The 17,422-nt window shown below is 41.8% G+C and overlaps 1 protein-coding gene across 4 annotated transcripts in view; it reads left to right on the forward strand.

The window, feature by feature from the left end:
• The first annotated feature begins 290 nt into the window (after positions 1–290).
• The window catches only part of LOC135324697 (multiple C2 and transmembrane domain-containing protein 1), a 286,852-nt gene continuing 269,720 nt past the window's right edge, over positions 291–17,422 (forward strand). For all 4 annotated transcript variants that reach the window (XM_064501475.1, XM_064501478.1, XM_064501477.1 and 1 more), the window contains exon 1: positions 291–946. In XM_064501475.1, coding sequence (XP_064357545.1) covers positions 317–946 — 630 coding nt within the window. In that variant the 5' untranslated portion in view covers positions 291–316. The remainder of the gene's footprint in view (positions 947–17,422) is intronic.

Here is a 17,422-nt window from a genome sequence, read left to right on the forward strand (position 1 = left end):
GCTTGTGCGAGCCGCTGCGCCACCCCCGCAGCCTGGCTGCGCGCAGCCCGCCCGCCCCCGCCGCCGAAAACTTTCCGCCTGGGGGCTCCGCGCCGCCGCCGGCGGGGAGGGGTTTCGCCCCACCGCTTCGCCGGGCCGCGCCGGCCATGTCGCGCTGAGCGGGGGGCGGCGCGGCAGGAGCCGGGGCCGCGGCGGAGCCCCGCGCTCGTGCCCGGGCGGCAGGCGCCGCTCTGGCCCGCCCCGCGCGGGAGTGAAGGCGCCGGGCCCCGCCGGGCTCTGCTGCTGCTGCCGCTCCCGCTCCCGCCGCCGCCGCGGGATGGAGCCGGGCAAGGAGCCCCGGGCGGCCGCAGCGGCGAAGCCCGGCGAGCCCGAGCCGGCCGTGTCCTTCCAGGCGCGGCTCTGGCGGAACCTGCAGCTGGGGGGCAAGGGCAGGAGCGGCGGGCGGGCGGCGGCCGAGCGCCGCACTGCGGAGCCCCCCGCCGCCGCCCTGCCGCCGCCGGGCCCCGGCAAGGGCGACCCGCCACCCGGCGCCAAGTGGGGCGGCTTGAGGCGGAGGAAGCAGGCGCTGGACCGCGTCTTCTCGTCCTCCCAGCCCAACCTGTGCTGCTCGGCGGCCGAGCCGCTGGAGCCGGGCGGCGAGTCCGGCTCCGCCCTGCGCCGCCTGCGGGAGCACCTGCTCCACCAGGGCAAGGCGCCGCCGCCGCCCGGCCGCCGCGAGGAAGCCGCCGCCCCGCTGCCCGCCGCCGGCCCGGGCGGCGCGGCGGCGGGGGATGAGGGGCCCGCGGGCAGGCGGGAGGAGCGCCGGCCCGGCGCGCACCTGTCCCACCAGAAGAGCTCCTCGCTGCCCAGCACCGCCTGCCTGGAGCAGCTGCTGCAGGGCTCGCCCACGGCCGGCCGGAGGAAGGAGCCGCGCGCCGAGGAGGGCGGCGGCAGCGGCAGCAGCGCGGTGAGTGGCGCCCGGGGCCGCCCCGGGAGGCGGCGGGCGGGGGGAGGGGCGGCGGCGCGAGCGCGGCCGTTGGCGGTGGGGAGGCGGCGGGGGCGCCCTGCTGCCCGCGACGGGCCGGGCGGTGCGGACCGCTCCCGTCCTCCGCCCCGGGGAGCCCGAGTGGGGCCGGGGCCGGCGTGGCGCCTTCTCGGGTGGCTCCCCCGAGCCGTGCCGGGAGGGGGGCCGGGCGCCCGCGGGCGCTCTTCAGCCGTGGCCTGGAGTCCCGCGTCGGCTCACAACTTTCCCCCGGAGCCCGTCCCTGCCCTAACAGCCCCTTTTGGCTGTGGCTTCTTATTTTTTATTTTATTTTTTGCACTGCCTTCCTTCAGGTGACTTACACTTTCGTGCCTGCCTATCCAAAGGTGAACTTGCTCTCATATTTCTCCAGAGCACCAGTAGCGACTTTAATAAAAGGACACGCACACGAATTGGCCGAAGGCGCCGGGACCGTTAGCGAGCATTTCTCGCGCGCTGGCACCATTTTAAGCGGGTGAAACAGACGTTTTCCCCCCGTTATCGGAGGGAAGTGTGGCGCAAAGCGGTCACGCGTGCGACTGTCAGCTTTTGAAATCTAGCAACGCGGCTTGCATTGATGGGACTGGTGAATCTTGGAATAGATTGCCTGCAAGAAAAGTTCAAAACACACGAGTCACTCTGGAGCCAGGGTAACTCTAAGCAGTCACCCACTTTTTGCAGAAATAGTTGACTAATACATATTACTGTATATTGTCTGTCTTCCATCATAACTTTGGAGAAAAGTGAGTAACAATTGAAAGGCAGACTTTGTTTGTTTAGCATCAAAAAGAAGCTGTATATTTGATTTGTGTTTTTTTTTTTTTTTTCTGCCGGACCTAGATTAGCTGCGGATATGGTCCAACCTGTGATGGTTCTGTGTTCGCTTGCAAACTTTCCACTCAAATGAGAGGGAATGGAGTCAACAGGACTTTCTCTCTTTTTCTTTTTTTCCTCCTTCTCCATCTTTGTAAATTTAGGACTTAGACCTAATTTTATGTCTAAGTCCCACTGAACTGTTCTGGCCATAAGCACTGTGCTGGCTTGAAGCTACTGCCGCTATCTGTTGTTTAAAACATTTGTAGACTTTTTAGGTCATTGCTTCTTGACATAGGATTATTTTGATACGGCATTTACAAAGTGGATATTTCTCTTCAGTAGTCTATCCTCCAGTCCACAAAAGTCACCTTATGACTTACATTACAGGATCTTTTTCTAATTACTGTAGCTAGCAGTTAATAAATACGGAAATATTTTTTAGCATTCTTCTGTTGTTGTGTTTGACAAGGGAACAGCACATTTATAAGTAAATAAAAATTGACATGTTTTGTAAATAAGAGGATTATTCTCATTTTAAACAAGGTACAGCCATAATATTTGGAAAGAGTACTGATAATCAAAACAAAGGAGGGCCCAAGATTTCTAACTCTTGCCTTTAATTGACGAGGTTTCTGGACTGTTTCTCCAAGCGATTTCCAGTATTAACTTGGCTTGTGCTTGCATGCCAAAACTGGTGTTTTTGATATTAAATAAAGCTTGTTATGTCCCTTGTGTGTTGTTGGGGTTTGTAGAGCAGATGATCGTGATTATAATGTTTCAAAATGATGATTTGAAACAGCTGACTTGCTGTTCTGTGGTCAGCAAGTCCTCTGCTCTCCTCAGCTTTAAAAGTATAATCTCACGAATTACTAAAGCTGACCTAATTCTTCAGCTTCATTGAGCTATACCATACTGAAGGAAATGAGATTCAAATTTTAAAGCACTGTTGGACTCTCTTCATTTTTATCTGTCTTGAGTGGTTTCTTATGGAGCAAATGACTTCCATTATGACTGCTTAGAGTTTTCAGTACAGGAGTTGTCTTGTGTGCCTGTATGCTGTACATCCAGCTCAGTGAGGTTCCTGCTGGACTTCAGTTGTGGCTGTAGGCCTGTTGACATCAATAGCAACAGTTTTGTAAGATTTAAGAACACATTAAATCAGCAGTGAGGTGGGAAAATGTCCAATATTTAAATGAACTTCCACAGCGATCCAGAAATTGAACAGTTGTGATCCTCAGCTGGAAGCAGGCAGTAGGATTTGCTTGCATCTGTATTTCATTCAAATCTCAAACACATTTTAAAGCAATTTTTAGTTCTAGCAATGTTCTACTTTTGGATAATTTGATTTCATATTTGTGGGTCTGTTAGTAGAATTTCTTGAGCTTATGACATGTAAGATTCACTGGACAAGAAGAACCCAGACACCTCTAAAAATCTGTGCTACTGTAAGTAAAACTTGAATTTAAAAAGTTCAAGTTACTCTGAACTCATTTTACCAGACTTCTAAGGCCAGACCCTCAGAGGTGGGTAAGTGCCCCTATTAAGATGTTCAATTCCGATTGATGCTCTGAGGAAGGCAGAGGGAGAAAGATTGAATGTGATGGCAGGGCATTGCTTTATTAGCCCATTTTATTCATGTATTTTTTTTAAACATATTTATAATGTGGTCACCTGGAAAGGCTGTATTTTGAAGAATGGAATTAAGCAAGGCTCCTTAAGTCTTGGTGCATGAATTTATTCTGGTGTTTTTTAGCAAATATGCACACAAAAATACCTACCAAGCATTTTAAGGAAAATGATTGGGGTGGGGATACAGTCCAGTGAGAAGTTAAATTTCATGTGCTTGTAACCTAAAATAATACAATTGTAATAGGTGAAAAGGAGCAAAAATTAATGTGGTGAATAGGAAGATTTTCGTACTTCGATAAAATAACAATGTAAGTTGCACTACTCTATATGGATTTAACTTTGGAATGTTCTTTTTGGCTTAAACTATTTAAAGATAATTTGAACTAACTTAAAACTTTGAAGTATGCAGTATATCCATACTGCATCTAACATGGCCAGTATTATATAGAGACCTTTTTCTCTCAGCATCTTGTGAACAACTTCTGTTGCAGTGAATAGGATTAGTACCTTGTACAAAGAAAAGACCAGTGCTCAAGGTAGGGGTCTTATGAGCAAAATAACCATTAGATGTGAGCAGTAAAAACCGATCTAGTTCTCTTCTGAAGACTGAATACTTCTCAAAGCTTGAATTGTTTAGGTAAAGGAAGGTATCATATCATTATATTTGTAGGCAGGACATCTAGGTTGTTTTTAAAGGGTAGCCAAAGTATAAATATTATTTATTGGGATGAAGAAATCAAAATGTTTAATTAAACATCATCCTTCTTCCAGCTTCTAAAGGCTACATGGCAGGTTTGATTGGCCAAACTGTTCTTAACCCTAGAAATACCATGCAGTCGCCTTTGTGTAGCTGAGAGCTGCAGGATGTGTCCTGCACACAGGGAGCTGTGGGTAAAGGAGCTCCTGCAGTGTCTCACAGGCAGGAGGCAGCAGCAGGTCTCCAAGGGTTCACCAAGTGTGCTGCCATGTCCCAAGGCAACATCACAGTGTCTTCTTCATTCACCCTTTGTGACTTGCATCTTCTTGTCACCAGGAATTCAGAGTTACCCAGTAGTCCCTGTGCTAGCATGGCCTTTCTCGTAAATATGCAATGTAGCTTTGCGTGGGAGGCTTTGTGCCACTCGTGGTTTGTCATAGTCATGCACTGAAAACCAGGAAGGTGGAAATATTGCTGCTGAAATCCAGATAAAGTTACAAGTATTTCATCATCTTCATTAGAAAACACGGGTGTGGGCATATGTCATCTTTAACTGACGGTGATAGTTTTTTTCCCTAGGTCCAAATGATCTGTATCCAAATATGTGCCATTTGTGATGGCACCAAAGGAGTGAATAGCACTTATGGAGGGAGTTGTGGTGGGACCCTGATGGGAGGTTTGCAGGCTCAGGTCTGGATTCTGCAGTGAGATCTGTTCTTCTCTGTGTGTGTTTCCCTGGCAGGTTTCATTGCAGAATCATGATTTAGTAACAACCAGCTTTTTCAGCTTAATAGATCAACTTAGGATGTATTAAACAAAAAAATGAGCAATAGAGGGGGGAGATTCTTAACTGCTCTCCTCTGTCTCGGGTTCCTGCTTGCGTGAGCTACAGGGGGTAAATAAGAGACATGGGAGGGCTGTAAGGTTATTGTAGGGAAGGGGGGAGCACTAGGATTGTGGCTCAGTCATTAGACACACAGGTGTAGGAAGTAAAGCTTCACTAGTTCAGCTGCGCATGAAACTGCTTAGTTAATAAGGCACCCTTCAGGCCTGCATTTGAGGGTCTTTAGGGCCGGAGATTAAATATGACTGGTCTAGGTTATGTATATTACAGCATCTTGCAAGATATATGAGATGCTGAGATAAAGCCTAAAGAAATGCATATATATATATATATACACACATACACACACATACATATCTATATATATAAATTTTTGTTCTCTTTCTCTTGATACATTTTTCAATAAAGTTGATGTAAGAGAGTGAGCTGTGTGGCATGTGAGAGGGGTCTGCAGGAGCAGGAGAGGTCTGGGACCTGCATCTCTTGAAGAGAGGTTGCACATTCAGAATAAGGAGCCAGGCTTTGTAATGAGGGAAGAAAGTGAAGCTGGAATTAAATTGCTAGAAGAGTAGCAATGAAACAGGAGCAGAGACATAGCTGTGAGAACCCTGAAGAGCAAGCAGGAGAGTTTTGAATTTGATGTGGAAGGGGGTGCAGAGCCAGTTGAAGTACCTGACTGGCATACTGTGTGTGTTTATCAGTCTATGCTGAAATAAATCTATACTTGGCTTAGAGCCATTGAAGTTAATGAAGTTACACTAGGGAAAAATGTAACTTGTTTGGTCTGATTCACACATGTCACAGGTCACATTTTGGTAAGAGATCCAGTGAATGTAGGCAAAAGAATAAAATAAAGGGGAGGGGGAAAGGCAGAAAATGTCAGTAAGAAAGCTACATTGATAGCATCACCCAAGGGAATCTTAATTGCTACTTTAGATTACTAAGGGACTGCATTGGGAAAGCAGAAGGGATGAGGAAAACTGAACACTTCTGACTTCCAAGGATTACTTTTTTCTGAGATAATGCCAAGAAGGGTTTGAGACAGCTAATCTGCACAGATTTCTGGAGCATGATTTGGGGGTACTGAGAATAAAAGTGCAAAATTTCAGGCAGAAAGAGAAGGCTTTCTTTTGGGGATCAGGCCACTGAGAAGTAGGGGATAGGTAGATGAGTGAATGCTTAAGCTGGGTCAGAAGAGCCTTGAGTTTGTTAATAGAAATTTGATTTAGCAAGCAAGGAAAAAAACTGTTCCTGACCTTCATTTCTTTTAAAAAAGCTGTTGCAGTTTCTCAAGGCTATTTGTTTCTGCAAGTATTTAATTAGACATCTGATTGGATGAATCTAGATTCTGTATTGTCCTGTTTCCTGCTTTTTTTTTTAATGTCTCTTAAAAGATTTCTCTTTCAGCAATTTCAGACGTGTTCATCTATTTCTCATGCTCTTTCAGCCTTTGATCCATCTCCCAACTCACAATATGTTAATACAGTGTGTGTGTAAGCTGACCTGAAAATCAAGAGACAGTGCAACAGAATTGTGTTTAATCACATCCTGGATAACCTCTGCTTATAATTAACTAAAGATTCTCTCCAGGGTTTTCAAAGTAAGCTGCATCATTTTTTGAAATTGGCCAGTTAGCATTTATCCTCTGGGTGAAGTACTTAAAACACAGATATTTTAAACACAGCTAACGGCAATTGTTGATTTGACCCTTTTTTAAAATCTATGACCTCATTTAAGCTTCACTTTTTTTCTACCTGGATTGCTCATATGTAAAGCCATTTAAAGTAAAATGTGTTGAGAAGAATAGCTGGTGGATAGGACATGTCAGTGATGGAACAGTACCGGTATCTTTAGAGCTGTCAATCTCTAAATCTGCACCTTTTGCAGATACCTTCACCAAATTCTCTCAGATTTGTTAACTGCTGTTTTGGTGATAATCAAATCCGTATGTGATCATTAGTAATGATTAAAAAAAAAAAAAAAAAAAAGCATTTCTTAAGAGGAAGTAAGTCCCTTGAGTACAAAGGTATGTACAAGAATAAGGATTTTGAAAATTCTTATGTAAGCATAGAATAACGTGGTTTAGAAGGGAACTCTGGAGGTTATCTAGTCCTGCTCAAAGCAGGTCCGGTTAAATCAGGTCACTTGGACTTGCCCAGCTTAATTTTGAGTATCTCCGGGGATGGAGATTCTACATACTCTTTGCACAATCTCTTCCAGGATTAGACCACCCTCATGGTGAAAAAGCTTTTCCCTATATCTAATCAGAATTTCCCATGTTCCAAAAAGTGTCCTTGGCCTTCAGTCCTATCACTGTGCCTCTTTGACAGGAGTCTGGCTCCACCACCTCTACGCCCTCCTGTTGCGTAGCTGTAGACAGCAGTGAGATTTCCGCTTAGCCTTAAGGCTTTACAAAGCCAGTTCTCTCAGCCTCTCCTCCTCTTCATTCGGTAAATCTTCGAACATAAATTTAAGGTGCTTCCACTAGTATTTCTCTGTATCAGTTGCAAAATAAGATGCATGAACTCCCTCAATTGTTTTAGCCCATGGTCTGATGGCTTAAGTTAAATCACAACAGTCTTTGTGCTGAAGCAACAAAAAAGGTGCTTATTTTCTACCTAGTGACCCTGCTGTAAGGTGATAACCTTTGGCATAAGTATGGTAACTAACCATTCCAGCTGTATTTGAAGTGACTGAGTCAAAACTCTACTGCTTATTATTTCAGAATTTTACCAATGTGTACTTAGTATACTGAATTGTTGAACTTTTTCAGTGTAAAAAGCCAAACACCTCAATACAGCTATGGAATTTGAGTTTTTTGCAAGAATTCTTGAAAAAAAATTTTTGCCCTTATGTTGAAATGTTGCTTGCAGAAAATTGTATTTACTAATAAGGCTTAGCACCAACTATTATGTTACTGCAAAGAGAAGTACTTTTTAGCAATGTAAAAAATATGACTACACACAGTCTTAAAACTGCCAATGTGTCATTCAGAATCTAGCTCTGTAGGTAGTTCTAATTTAACTGTTTTGTCTTGTGATATGGTACTAACATATTAATAAACCGAAGTGTCATTTTTTCCTCTTGTATGAATTGCTGGTCTTTGGCAAGATGACTGAGAACTCTGCATTGATCTGAAGACTAAATTTGGCTTTTCCTCCATAATCTGTTATTGATCCTGGATCTCTCTAAATGTTATCTTTTGGGGCATTTTAAATAGGTAACTATAATATAAGCCCTAAAGCTGCAAGGTTTTAGAGAGAAAACAAGGACTTCCTCTTCCTTTGTAGAAGAAAGGAGAAATCCCCCAAACTTTAGCTGTGGTACACTTATCTAAACTGTAAATTAAACCACACTCATTTCAGTACAGGGTTTTGTTTTATTTGGAGATTGTATTCTGCTCAGGAAAACAGTGATGTATGGTCCATGCATTTCTTTAAGGGTGGACAAATGGCAAGTCATATCAAACACACAGAAAACTGCTTGCTGTGGTCTGGTAAGAAGTGGAGTTTTGTTGATGAGAGGGTTCCTATTTGGCTGTCAAGTCAGAGGCTTCCTATTTCAGAGACTTTGATAGACCATGGCTGTCAACAAATCCAATTTTGAAAGGCTCAGATTCTGAGTGTGAGAAATGGGACCAGGGTATAGAGGTATTTCAGAACCGGGATATTTGTCAGCAATTCCAGTCACTTGACTTGGAATTTAGCTATGACCCTGAGATAAAGCCTGTCCCATGTGGGATGGGCTGTGAGGTATTTGTAGCCATGCTGGTTGAAATGACTGACTTCGTTTTGTATCTCAATGAGAAAACGGGAGAGACAGCGCAATATGCACTGTACCCTGCTTGGGGACTGCTTCAGTACTTTGAGTATCATCTATTAAATCTTATTGTTTCTAATGTAAGTTGATATTTATTGGAGGTCTTACTGAAGTATCCTAATCTTTGTTTTTCGTAGGCTACAGCTCACTATCTTTGACCTTTAATGCAGGTGGTGATGTAGCAGTGAAAGTGTAGTATTTTGAAATTATTTATCATAAAGTGTGGAGGATTCCTCTCAAATAGTCTTTTATTTTTTTTTGTTAATATTCATGACTTTCCTTTTAAAACGTTACCATACTGATCCTGATATGAGGCAGTTGCCAACGTTAGGCAATTCTGACTTATCAAAGAACAGAACAAAGATAGACGCACTTTACATTAATTCCCATGGTAATTCCCCAGTTTCAGCTTTTTAAAGTGATTGATAAATTTTTGTTTATTTCAGTGTGCTTTAGTGCTTGCCTCGGCATCTTTGTTGTAAAGCTATTTGGGTAAATCAAAAGCCTTTGAAGAAAATGTTGTTTTTAATTCTTGTTAACTAAAAATTAAAATGGCTTTGTAATGCATAGAATTGGGAATACCCAAGCTAACTACTGAAATATGATGTTCAACCTGTTTTTTTTTCTTTTTTAATAGATTAAATATAAACCATGTTTGTGTTAGTTTCCCTAAGAGAGTAATGATTTGGGGATTTGTAAGAGTTGCTCTGTCATAGATGACGTCTTTGGCTGTTCATAAGAGTTCCCGGTCATTAGCATTGATAGCAGTCTGCTAATTATTTGGTGCTGTAAATAAGCGTTTATGTTTAGAACATACTTTTCCCATAAAAAACAAGTTTGTGTTCTGATGCATCTGAGATTTAGCATCACTGGTACTTAAGATGATAAAACTTTTGACTGTTGCTAGGTATTCCTTGGCGTTCCGTGTTTTACGTGTTCCCACTTTCCTCAGCAGGGGAAGCCTTTAACTGATAAATGGGTTACTGAGTGAGACCACTTGCTACCTAGCAATGGCTCCTGAATTCATATATTAATGTATTTTCCCTTGCAGGCCGGTATCTTATACCTCAGCAGATGTGATCTAACACTACAGAAAAGCTAGAGCTTGTGTGTAAACACTACCACAGAAAGACCCTGTCCTAATGGCTCATGTGACTGGTGAAGCTCTTCTGACCTGAAGATCCAGGTTAAAAGAGCATCCTGGCAGGCTGTTTTCTGTGGGAACTGTAAATGCATTGCAGTGGAGGTCCTGTCAGAAACCATGCGTGCATTTGGTGGCCACAGGATGGGGGGTAGACAGAATTCTTCATTTTCTTCATCTTTGGAGTTACATAAATGCAACACTCTCTCCTAAGGGGAGAGATTCTTGGAGAAATGGCTGGTGGTCTTACCACCTGGTACTGTTGTAAAGGGGATCTTGATCAGCTTAGCTTTCTCCTACTGCTTCTTTCCTCCTCTTCCATTACAGACATGAATGATTTTCATATTGACCCTACTCAGGTAAATATTTGATGTCTCCAGGATTTTTCAGAAATGCAATAGAGTAAAAATCAGGGTTGGATCATAGAAAGAGTGTTCTGATAATGTCTTTTCACAGATAAAATGAGTGCTGTGTTTGGATAATGTTGAAGCCATTCAGAAATGTACCTAGGTAATAGCACAGGAGAAAACATCTAGAGCTTTTGCCACCACCAGGAATGGAACTCCAGTGCTAGAAAAGATTTTTGTTGTGCCATCAGAGTATTAAAGTATCTGCAGCACTTCTTGAACTGTCTCTTCCTTTTGATACTTGCAAATGTGAACCACCTGTGAGCAGAACTTATTCTTTACTTCAGCCTGTATTTTCAGTGGTTCTTGGCTGTTCTTTCTTTTAGATCCTTTTAGTTTTTGAAGTAAAACCCTTCCTGTTTTTCCCACTTTTACCATCATCATACTGAGATCAAAAGTTGCTGTAAGAAACTCCAGAAGCAGCAGCAGTGTGTATTTCTGGATGAAACACTGTATTTCAAACTTTGCTCGTGCATGTGTAAATCTAATTCTTTATAACCTTGTAATTTTTCTTTAGCCTCTTTGTCTGCTCATTTCAGAAGAGGGGAAAAAAGTCAGTTTCTTTCAAGAAAAAGCAAGTTTAGCCACTTGTTTAACTACTGGTTTAGCCACTGGTACTGATAAGATACTTCTATGATTTGAAAACCTGTAATGTATAAACTTTGACTCTCCTTTCTGCACTTTTCTGGGGAAGTTCTGCAGCCATTTCTCAAGAAAATCATATGCAAGAATGAGTCATGAAATGTCATATCAAGCAGATTAGATTCTTTTGGGAGAAAAGCTGAGTGCTGTTTATGTAAGGAAGTTGGCTTAGTCTGAACGCCAGGCATGCTATGGGTAGAATCCATTTGGCTTTGATTTTGGTCGGGAGGCCTTCAGTCCTGAGACCAGCTCTGCTGGGCTTTTGTCACTGGCACAGGTGAGCATGTCAGGCGAAGAAGAATAATCTTTGGAAGGCTTGCAAATACGTAACAACATAACATGAACGAACAGCATAAAGTGAATGAGCCTCTCAGATTCTTTTTGCAGTGTATCCAATTAAGGCATTCAGTCCCTTGCAATTAATGAATATCCTGATTAGTCTTTCACCTTGTGTGAGCTGCTATCTGTTTCATATCTCTTATGTAAGAGAATTACCCATCAGATGTTTGTTCTCTGCTTCTGTTGAGTGCTATTAAATCAGCAGCTAGGCTGTCCTATTACTACTAACAGATTTTATGCAGTTAAGCTTTAGAAAAAATACCAATGTCTTACGGATTGTGCTAGAGGGAAGCAAACCCAGGAATTTTTCTGTTGGCTGCATTAGCTAATGTGACTTACGCAGTAGTTTATGTAATAGCAAGAGAAGAAAAATAATAACTAAGGCTCTTATTGATAACTGTGAGACAGGTTCTCTTTCTAAGCCCTTTTGACCCAGTGTTGGAAACTGGAACAGAGCAAGTTTAAAAAGGTAAGGGGTTGAACTGTAGTTTGGTCTCTGTTATCTCTGTGCATACAGGGAGACCACATGGATGTGAAAAAGTTGAGACTTTTTCCAGAAACTGATTCTCGTCCAATTTGGACAGGACTTGGTTTTCAGCTGTGGTGAAGCTCCTCTGCTCTGTCTGGAAAACATAACTACCTTCCAGGAGCTCTTAGATTCCTTTTTATCCCCCAAAGTAGGAAATTCTGTATACTTATTTAAGCCTTGGCTCAAAAAATTCATCTGATTCTGTCTGGCAAATGGCTCTGAACTCTTGGAATCTGGGGACAAAATTGCTTCCAGCAGGAGAAACAGTGACTTGTGAGTGCTGAGCAAGGAATGGTTATCCGATGAAACTTCATGTGCGGTAGGCAGAGATCCTAGAGTTCTCGGAGAGTTGATGGAAAAACAAAGGATTATAGAAGTCTGTTAGAAGGGAAGAAATGAAGCTTCCAATTCTGATTTTAAGGGTATCCTTACCCACACAGTGGAAAGCTTATTGTCCTCCTTTGGCACAGGCTTTCTATCTTGCCGTTACAATTATAACAACTCCATTCTTAACTTTTAGACATTATTACCATTTGATGATGGTTTTGATTTTCTTGTTTACTGTAGTCCATATAAGATTAATGTGAAAAGTGTTTTAATCTTGATGTCATAAGAACTAGCTTTTGCAATTTGGTTTTATACTTATTTTAATGAAAATATTAATACCATGTGGAAATCAGCTAGGGTCAGGAAATATGAAAGAATAAATGCATATGCATAATATAACCTTTGTGTGATGCATAAGAAACCTCACTGAGTTGCAAGAACTGGAAATTGTAATCTATCTCCTGTTTTAAGATTTGTATCCAAGATTCAACTGACAAAGGTAGTTCAATATGTAGGGTAACAGTTAATCTGCCTCTGCAGTTGCAGCACTGAGACTTACATTGCAGTGTTCTCTGAGAGTGAGTTAGTGTCCAACAACAGAAGGATACATTCTAATCGTAGTGGTTCTGCATTTCTGAAACAGCCCACAGAATGACAGGATTTTCCCTGTAAACTGGTATTTACACAGGTTTGTAGGTGTGTGTGTGGTGGTGTGTGTGTGGGTTTTTTTTTTTTTTTTTTTTTTTTTTTTTTTTTGCGCTAATTCCAGCATTCGGATGCTTCAGTTGCTTGGCTTTCAGACTAGGAACATATGGTGGATGGTTGTGTGGCTCTGTGTGAAGAAGACACATTTGGTGTGAGGCTGCAGCAGTGTTCCGGCGTGTAGCATGTTGCACACAGGATTCCAGATGAAATGTTATAGGCGTGAATGACTTAGAAAAGTCTGTTACTTTTTTTCAATATGTTGAAAATGGGATCCTCAGCTTTAGAAAGTTTAAGTGTATTAGTCATCTAATCTAATCTACTCTCTTATAAAGGTAATACTTCTTAGTCTCCTATTGTTGAAGCATAACTAACTTGTTTTCAGATACCTCCTTATGTTAATGTTAATCAAGAATAGAAAAATGAAATAAGAATCATCCTTAAAATTCTGCTGTGATAGAAAAAGTAGTGTTTGCAGTATCATGAATTATATCTCTTCCTACTTCTTTCCAGTATACCTCATTTTAGCACTATCTCAATATGCAAAGTGCTTCTTTATTTTGGTTCCAAATTCTCACTTCCTTTGCAAGGGAAGCTTAATTTTTCTTAAAACTCACAGATTCTGAGAAAAGTCTGTTCCTTCCCTATGAGTACCAAGTGCTAGCAGAAGTTGTTTCTAAATAATACATACAAATAGACCTTTGAGTAAAAAAACTGAATGTCCTTGAAGAGGTGTTACACTGAAGGCTAGCACCTTTTTCAGGCCTTGTTAACTACTTGGCTTCTACACATTTGAAATTATTTAACCTCAGCTGTACAGTTTCTGCTGGTATTCTGTCATGGTGTTTGTCCAGACAGACATTAACTTCAGGCCTATTTGTACCAACATATTGAATAATACAGGCTGTAGTTAGTCATGTATTGCCAGAAGCCACTGTTAGTTTCAGAGTCGCAGGCTAATACTGAATTTATTAGATCTTTCTAGCTAGTATTCTTAAATATGATTATGTTTGTGTAGAGACCTGCCACGCTTCTGATAAAACATTAACTAACAAAAGCAAGACAAAAGCATTAAAAGGCATTGTTCCTGGTTATACTTTTGTTTTTCTGTGGTGGCGATCACGAAGCACAGACGTGGGCTGGTACACTATTCAGAAATTCTGCCGTTTAGAAAAGTGACATCGGCACCTTGCCAGTAAACTGTTATCGCATAATCTGTACTGAAATAACTTCTGTCGAAATCCTGGTATCACTTGCTTTTGTTATAGATGGAGAAGAAGCTTCTTAGAGTACAAAAATATGCCTTTTTACAAGGGACTTAAAATATGTAGGAGAAAAGGAATAACTTGTATTCATCTTTACACTGGATGTGTCTAAAAAGAGGCACCGAAAATAGTATATTCACAGTAGTGTAGTGCTCTGCCAAGCTAACATCCTCAGCAGGGCCTTTTAGCCATACTTGCGTAACACTTCCTCCGCGCCGTCGCATCTTTTTTTTTTGAGCTAGCTTTGGATGTCTTGGGGGGCGTTGACATGTGTACACAAACCTAAGGATTTGATTGTGTGCCAGCAGAAGGACGAGGAAGAGAGACCCATGATGTGAAGGCAAAGGTCTGTGCACGTTAATGTGTTCTGCTCACTTTTGGTGCAGTAAATGGTACTGGAGGACAAAAGGTGTTGACATCACTTAGTTACAATTAAGTATGGGCTGTGTTTTTAAGCACAGAGATCTTCACACATTTATTTCCTTGACAAATGCATTGGAAAAGTTGCACCAAAGTTTGGAGGGTTACTGGTTGGAGGGGTTGTGATACCCAGGAGAAATGTATCATAAATGACACAAGGCATTTTGAAGTGGAATAGCTATGCAAGACAAAGTTACTCAAATTCTTTACAAGTCCCTTTTTAAGGAAAAGGATATCAGTTAGTCTCTTACTCTGTCACTCAGTCCTTTTTTAGCAAAGAAGAATGATTTCATTCTGTTGATTTATTCTGATTTGATTGATGTGATGTGGGTTACTCTTGCTGCTGTTGAGAAATGTGACAAGGCTGATAGAGGAAGAAGGAGATAGACTAGTAACGGTAGGATCACAGCTGCTGTTCTTAGTATGCAAGGGGAGACGGCCAGTCACGGACAGATGCTTCGGTCTGGCGGACTGCTGTCAGCTGTTGCTGGGAAATTGGGTTCAGCAGAACAGGTTGGATTTAGTTTTGGAATTGGCTGAAAACGGTGTGAATGTGAGCGTGCATGTGCCTGCATGGGAGAGGGACAGGAGAATCGGCTGAAGGGCAGGGAGACATGCAGGGAAGATTAACAGAATCGCTTTTTGTATCAGGCAAAACTCGCTGCTATGGCACTGCTAGTGTGTGTCTCCATCAGCACGGTGGTTTCTGTCCTAATGGCTGACACACAGTCCTGAGATGGGTTTCCTAGTGACTTCTGGTACCTGTTGGGTAATTTGTTCCTTGGTCTGCTCATTCAGAAGTTCAGATGGAATGGGTGGTCCTTCACCATTGTGGTGATCATCATACTGTTTAATCCTGGCTTGTAATGGACTCATTCTGGATGGTTTGTTTTGGATTTTGCTATCCTCTTAATAATAGCACAGTAGTAATGCAGTGCTTAAAAGCTGTTGTCTTTCTGTCTCATTTCTATATTCTTCCCATTAATCGTCACTCAATTATTCAACCATTGCAGACTCCCCTTTGTCGCAGGCGGGTGCACTGGCAGATGGCACAGCATTGCCAGAATACGGGAGGGTTGCACTAGTGTGTGTCACTATCGACTTCTTTGGGTACATGCAGCCTTCAGATGTTACAGGCCAGTTCCTCTTCGCTGCCCAGGTCTGCAGACAGGTTTTGTCCTTTGGAAGGCTCTTGGAAAAGGAGAGAGGAGAGGTTTTCTATTGTTAAGGCTTTCTAGGGCATCTTGGCTTTAAGAATCCGTCAGGGAACAGTATGGTTTTCAGCTATATATAGTGCATGTCAAGTTCAATATTTCAGCACTTTGAGGTTTGGCAGAAAAAAGTATTGATGTTTTTTATTGACTGAATTTGTTAGGAGCAGGGCAAAAATGACCCATGATTTTTTTTATAAAACATGGAGAGGCTTATTAATATGTTGCTGAAGACTTTGTAGTTGGGATTAAGACTGAGGTGTTGGTGACTTTTGGAGTAAAACTACTGGGCATTATTCTTGTTCTCTATTAAAAATGAAGACTGACATTTGAGAAGGAAGCAATGCATTGCTCACTGAATTTTGGGCCGTAAGCTATGAATGGCAGAACTTTTTTTGTTTTTTTTGACAAAGCATGTTTTAAAAAGTGGAGGGAATATTCATTAATTGAAGTTTTATATATGTACTGGCCATAAATAGTTGAATATATTAACTCAGTCTGCAGTATCTGATGTTCTGAGAACAGTTTACCTATCTTGTGGAAAGTATGCAGAGTATTTAATTTGTCCTGTGCTACGTTATATCATGTACATACTTGTCATCTAGTAGATGTCCTTGTGTAAAAGTAGCAATAGCTATTAAAGGGCTAGTGTGTTAATCTTTGCAAAATCCAGGATTATTCTTTAATTCCCATTAGCCAATTCTGCTTGTTCCTGTCAGTGTGCTGCTTGTTGGCTGAGTTATTGGATGTGAAATGCCAGGTAAAGGATTTATTTGTTGCATTATAAAATCTAACTGAAATTATCAGTTTTTCTGTACACTGCACAGATGGGAACCTGTAGTTGTATTTCATAGTTTATCTTCAATTTTGATTAAAAAAAAGTGATATATCATAAAAAAAAACTATGAAAACACTGTTAATGGCAGCTGTAATCAAATAGCTCGATTCCAGTTGTTCATCAAGATTAGGGGCTTCTGCTGTTTATTGTATTTAGTCATAAGACAAGTATTTTAATAAAGTTCTCCTTTGTAGGCTGTCAGAGGAATTGCTTTCTCTAATAGAGCTAAATGTCAGTTGCTGTTCTCAGTCCACTATGTATTAGTTTGCTTAGACAAATATAAGAACAATGTCATTTCCCCATTTGGGAATTTACTGTTTGTAACCCATGGGAGAAGAATAAACTAGCATTTTTTTTTTCTTTCTGTATCAGGGCCAACGTGCTGTAAGTAACGCTTATTTTTTATCTGTGCTGCTTGATTGCCTATAATGGAAGAAGTGCCTTGAGGTATAAAATACGTTAAAGTGTTGTTTAGCTTCAGCTCCTAATGATACTGTAGCATCCAAAAACCCCAAACCAAAACAACAAAAAAACCCAGTTAAACACTTCCTTCGTGTTTTTTTTCTTACGGAAAAATTGTGCATTGTGCTACCATGGGCAATGTGTTGATCAAGTGGTTCTGAAATGTGAAAGGCAAGATTATTACTGGTTAGTCATTATAGCAATAAGCATGAAGAGAAATATCTTGTACTTCTTCATGACAGATGTCTAAGATTGTCTTTTTGCAGTGCTGTTGTAATCGCTGTAAAGAGTAGCCAGTCAGACAAGTCTTTTCTTATAGCTTGGAACTAGATTC

Source organism: Dromaius novaehollandiae, chromosome Z (genome assembly GCF_036370855.1).
Source record: "Dromaius novaehollandiae isolate bDroNov1 chromosome Z, bDroNov1.hap1, whole genome shotgun sequence".
Classification (NCBI taxonomy): domain Eukaryota; kingdom Metazoa; phylum Chordata; class Aves; order Casuariiformes; family Dromaiidae; genus Dromaius; species Dromaius novaehollandiae.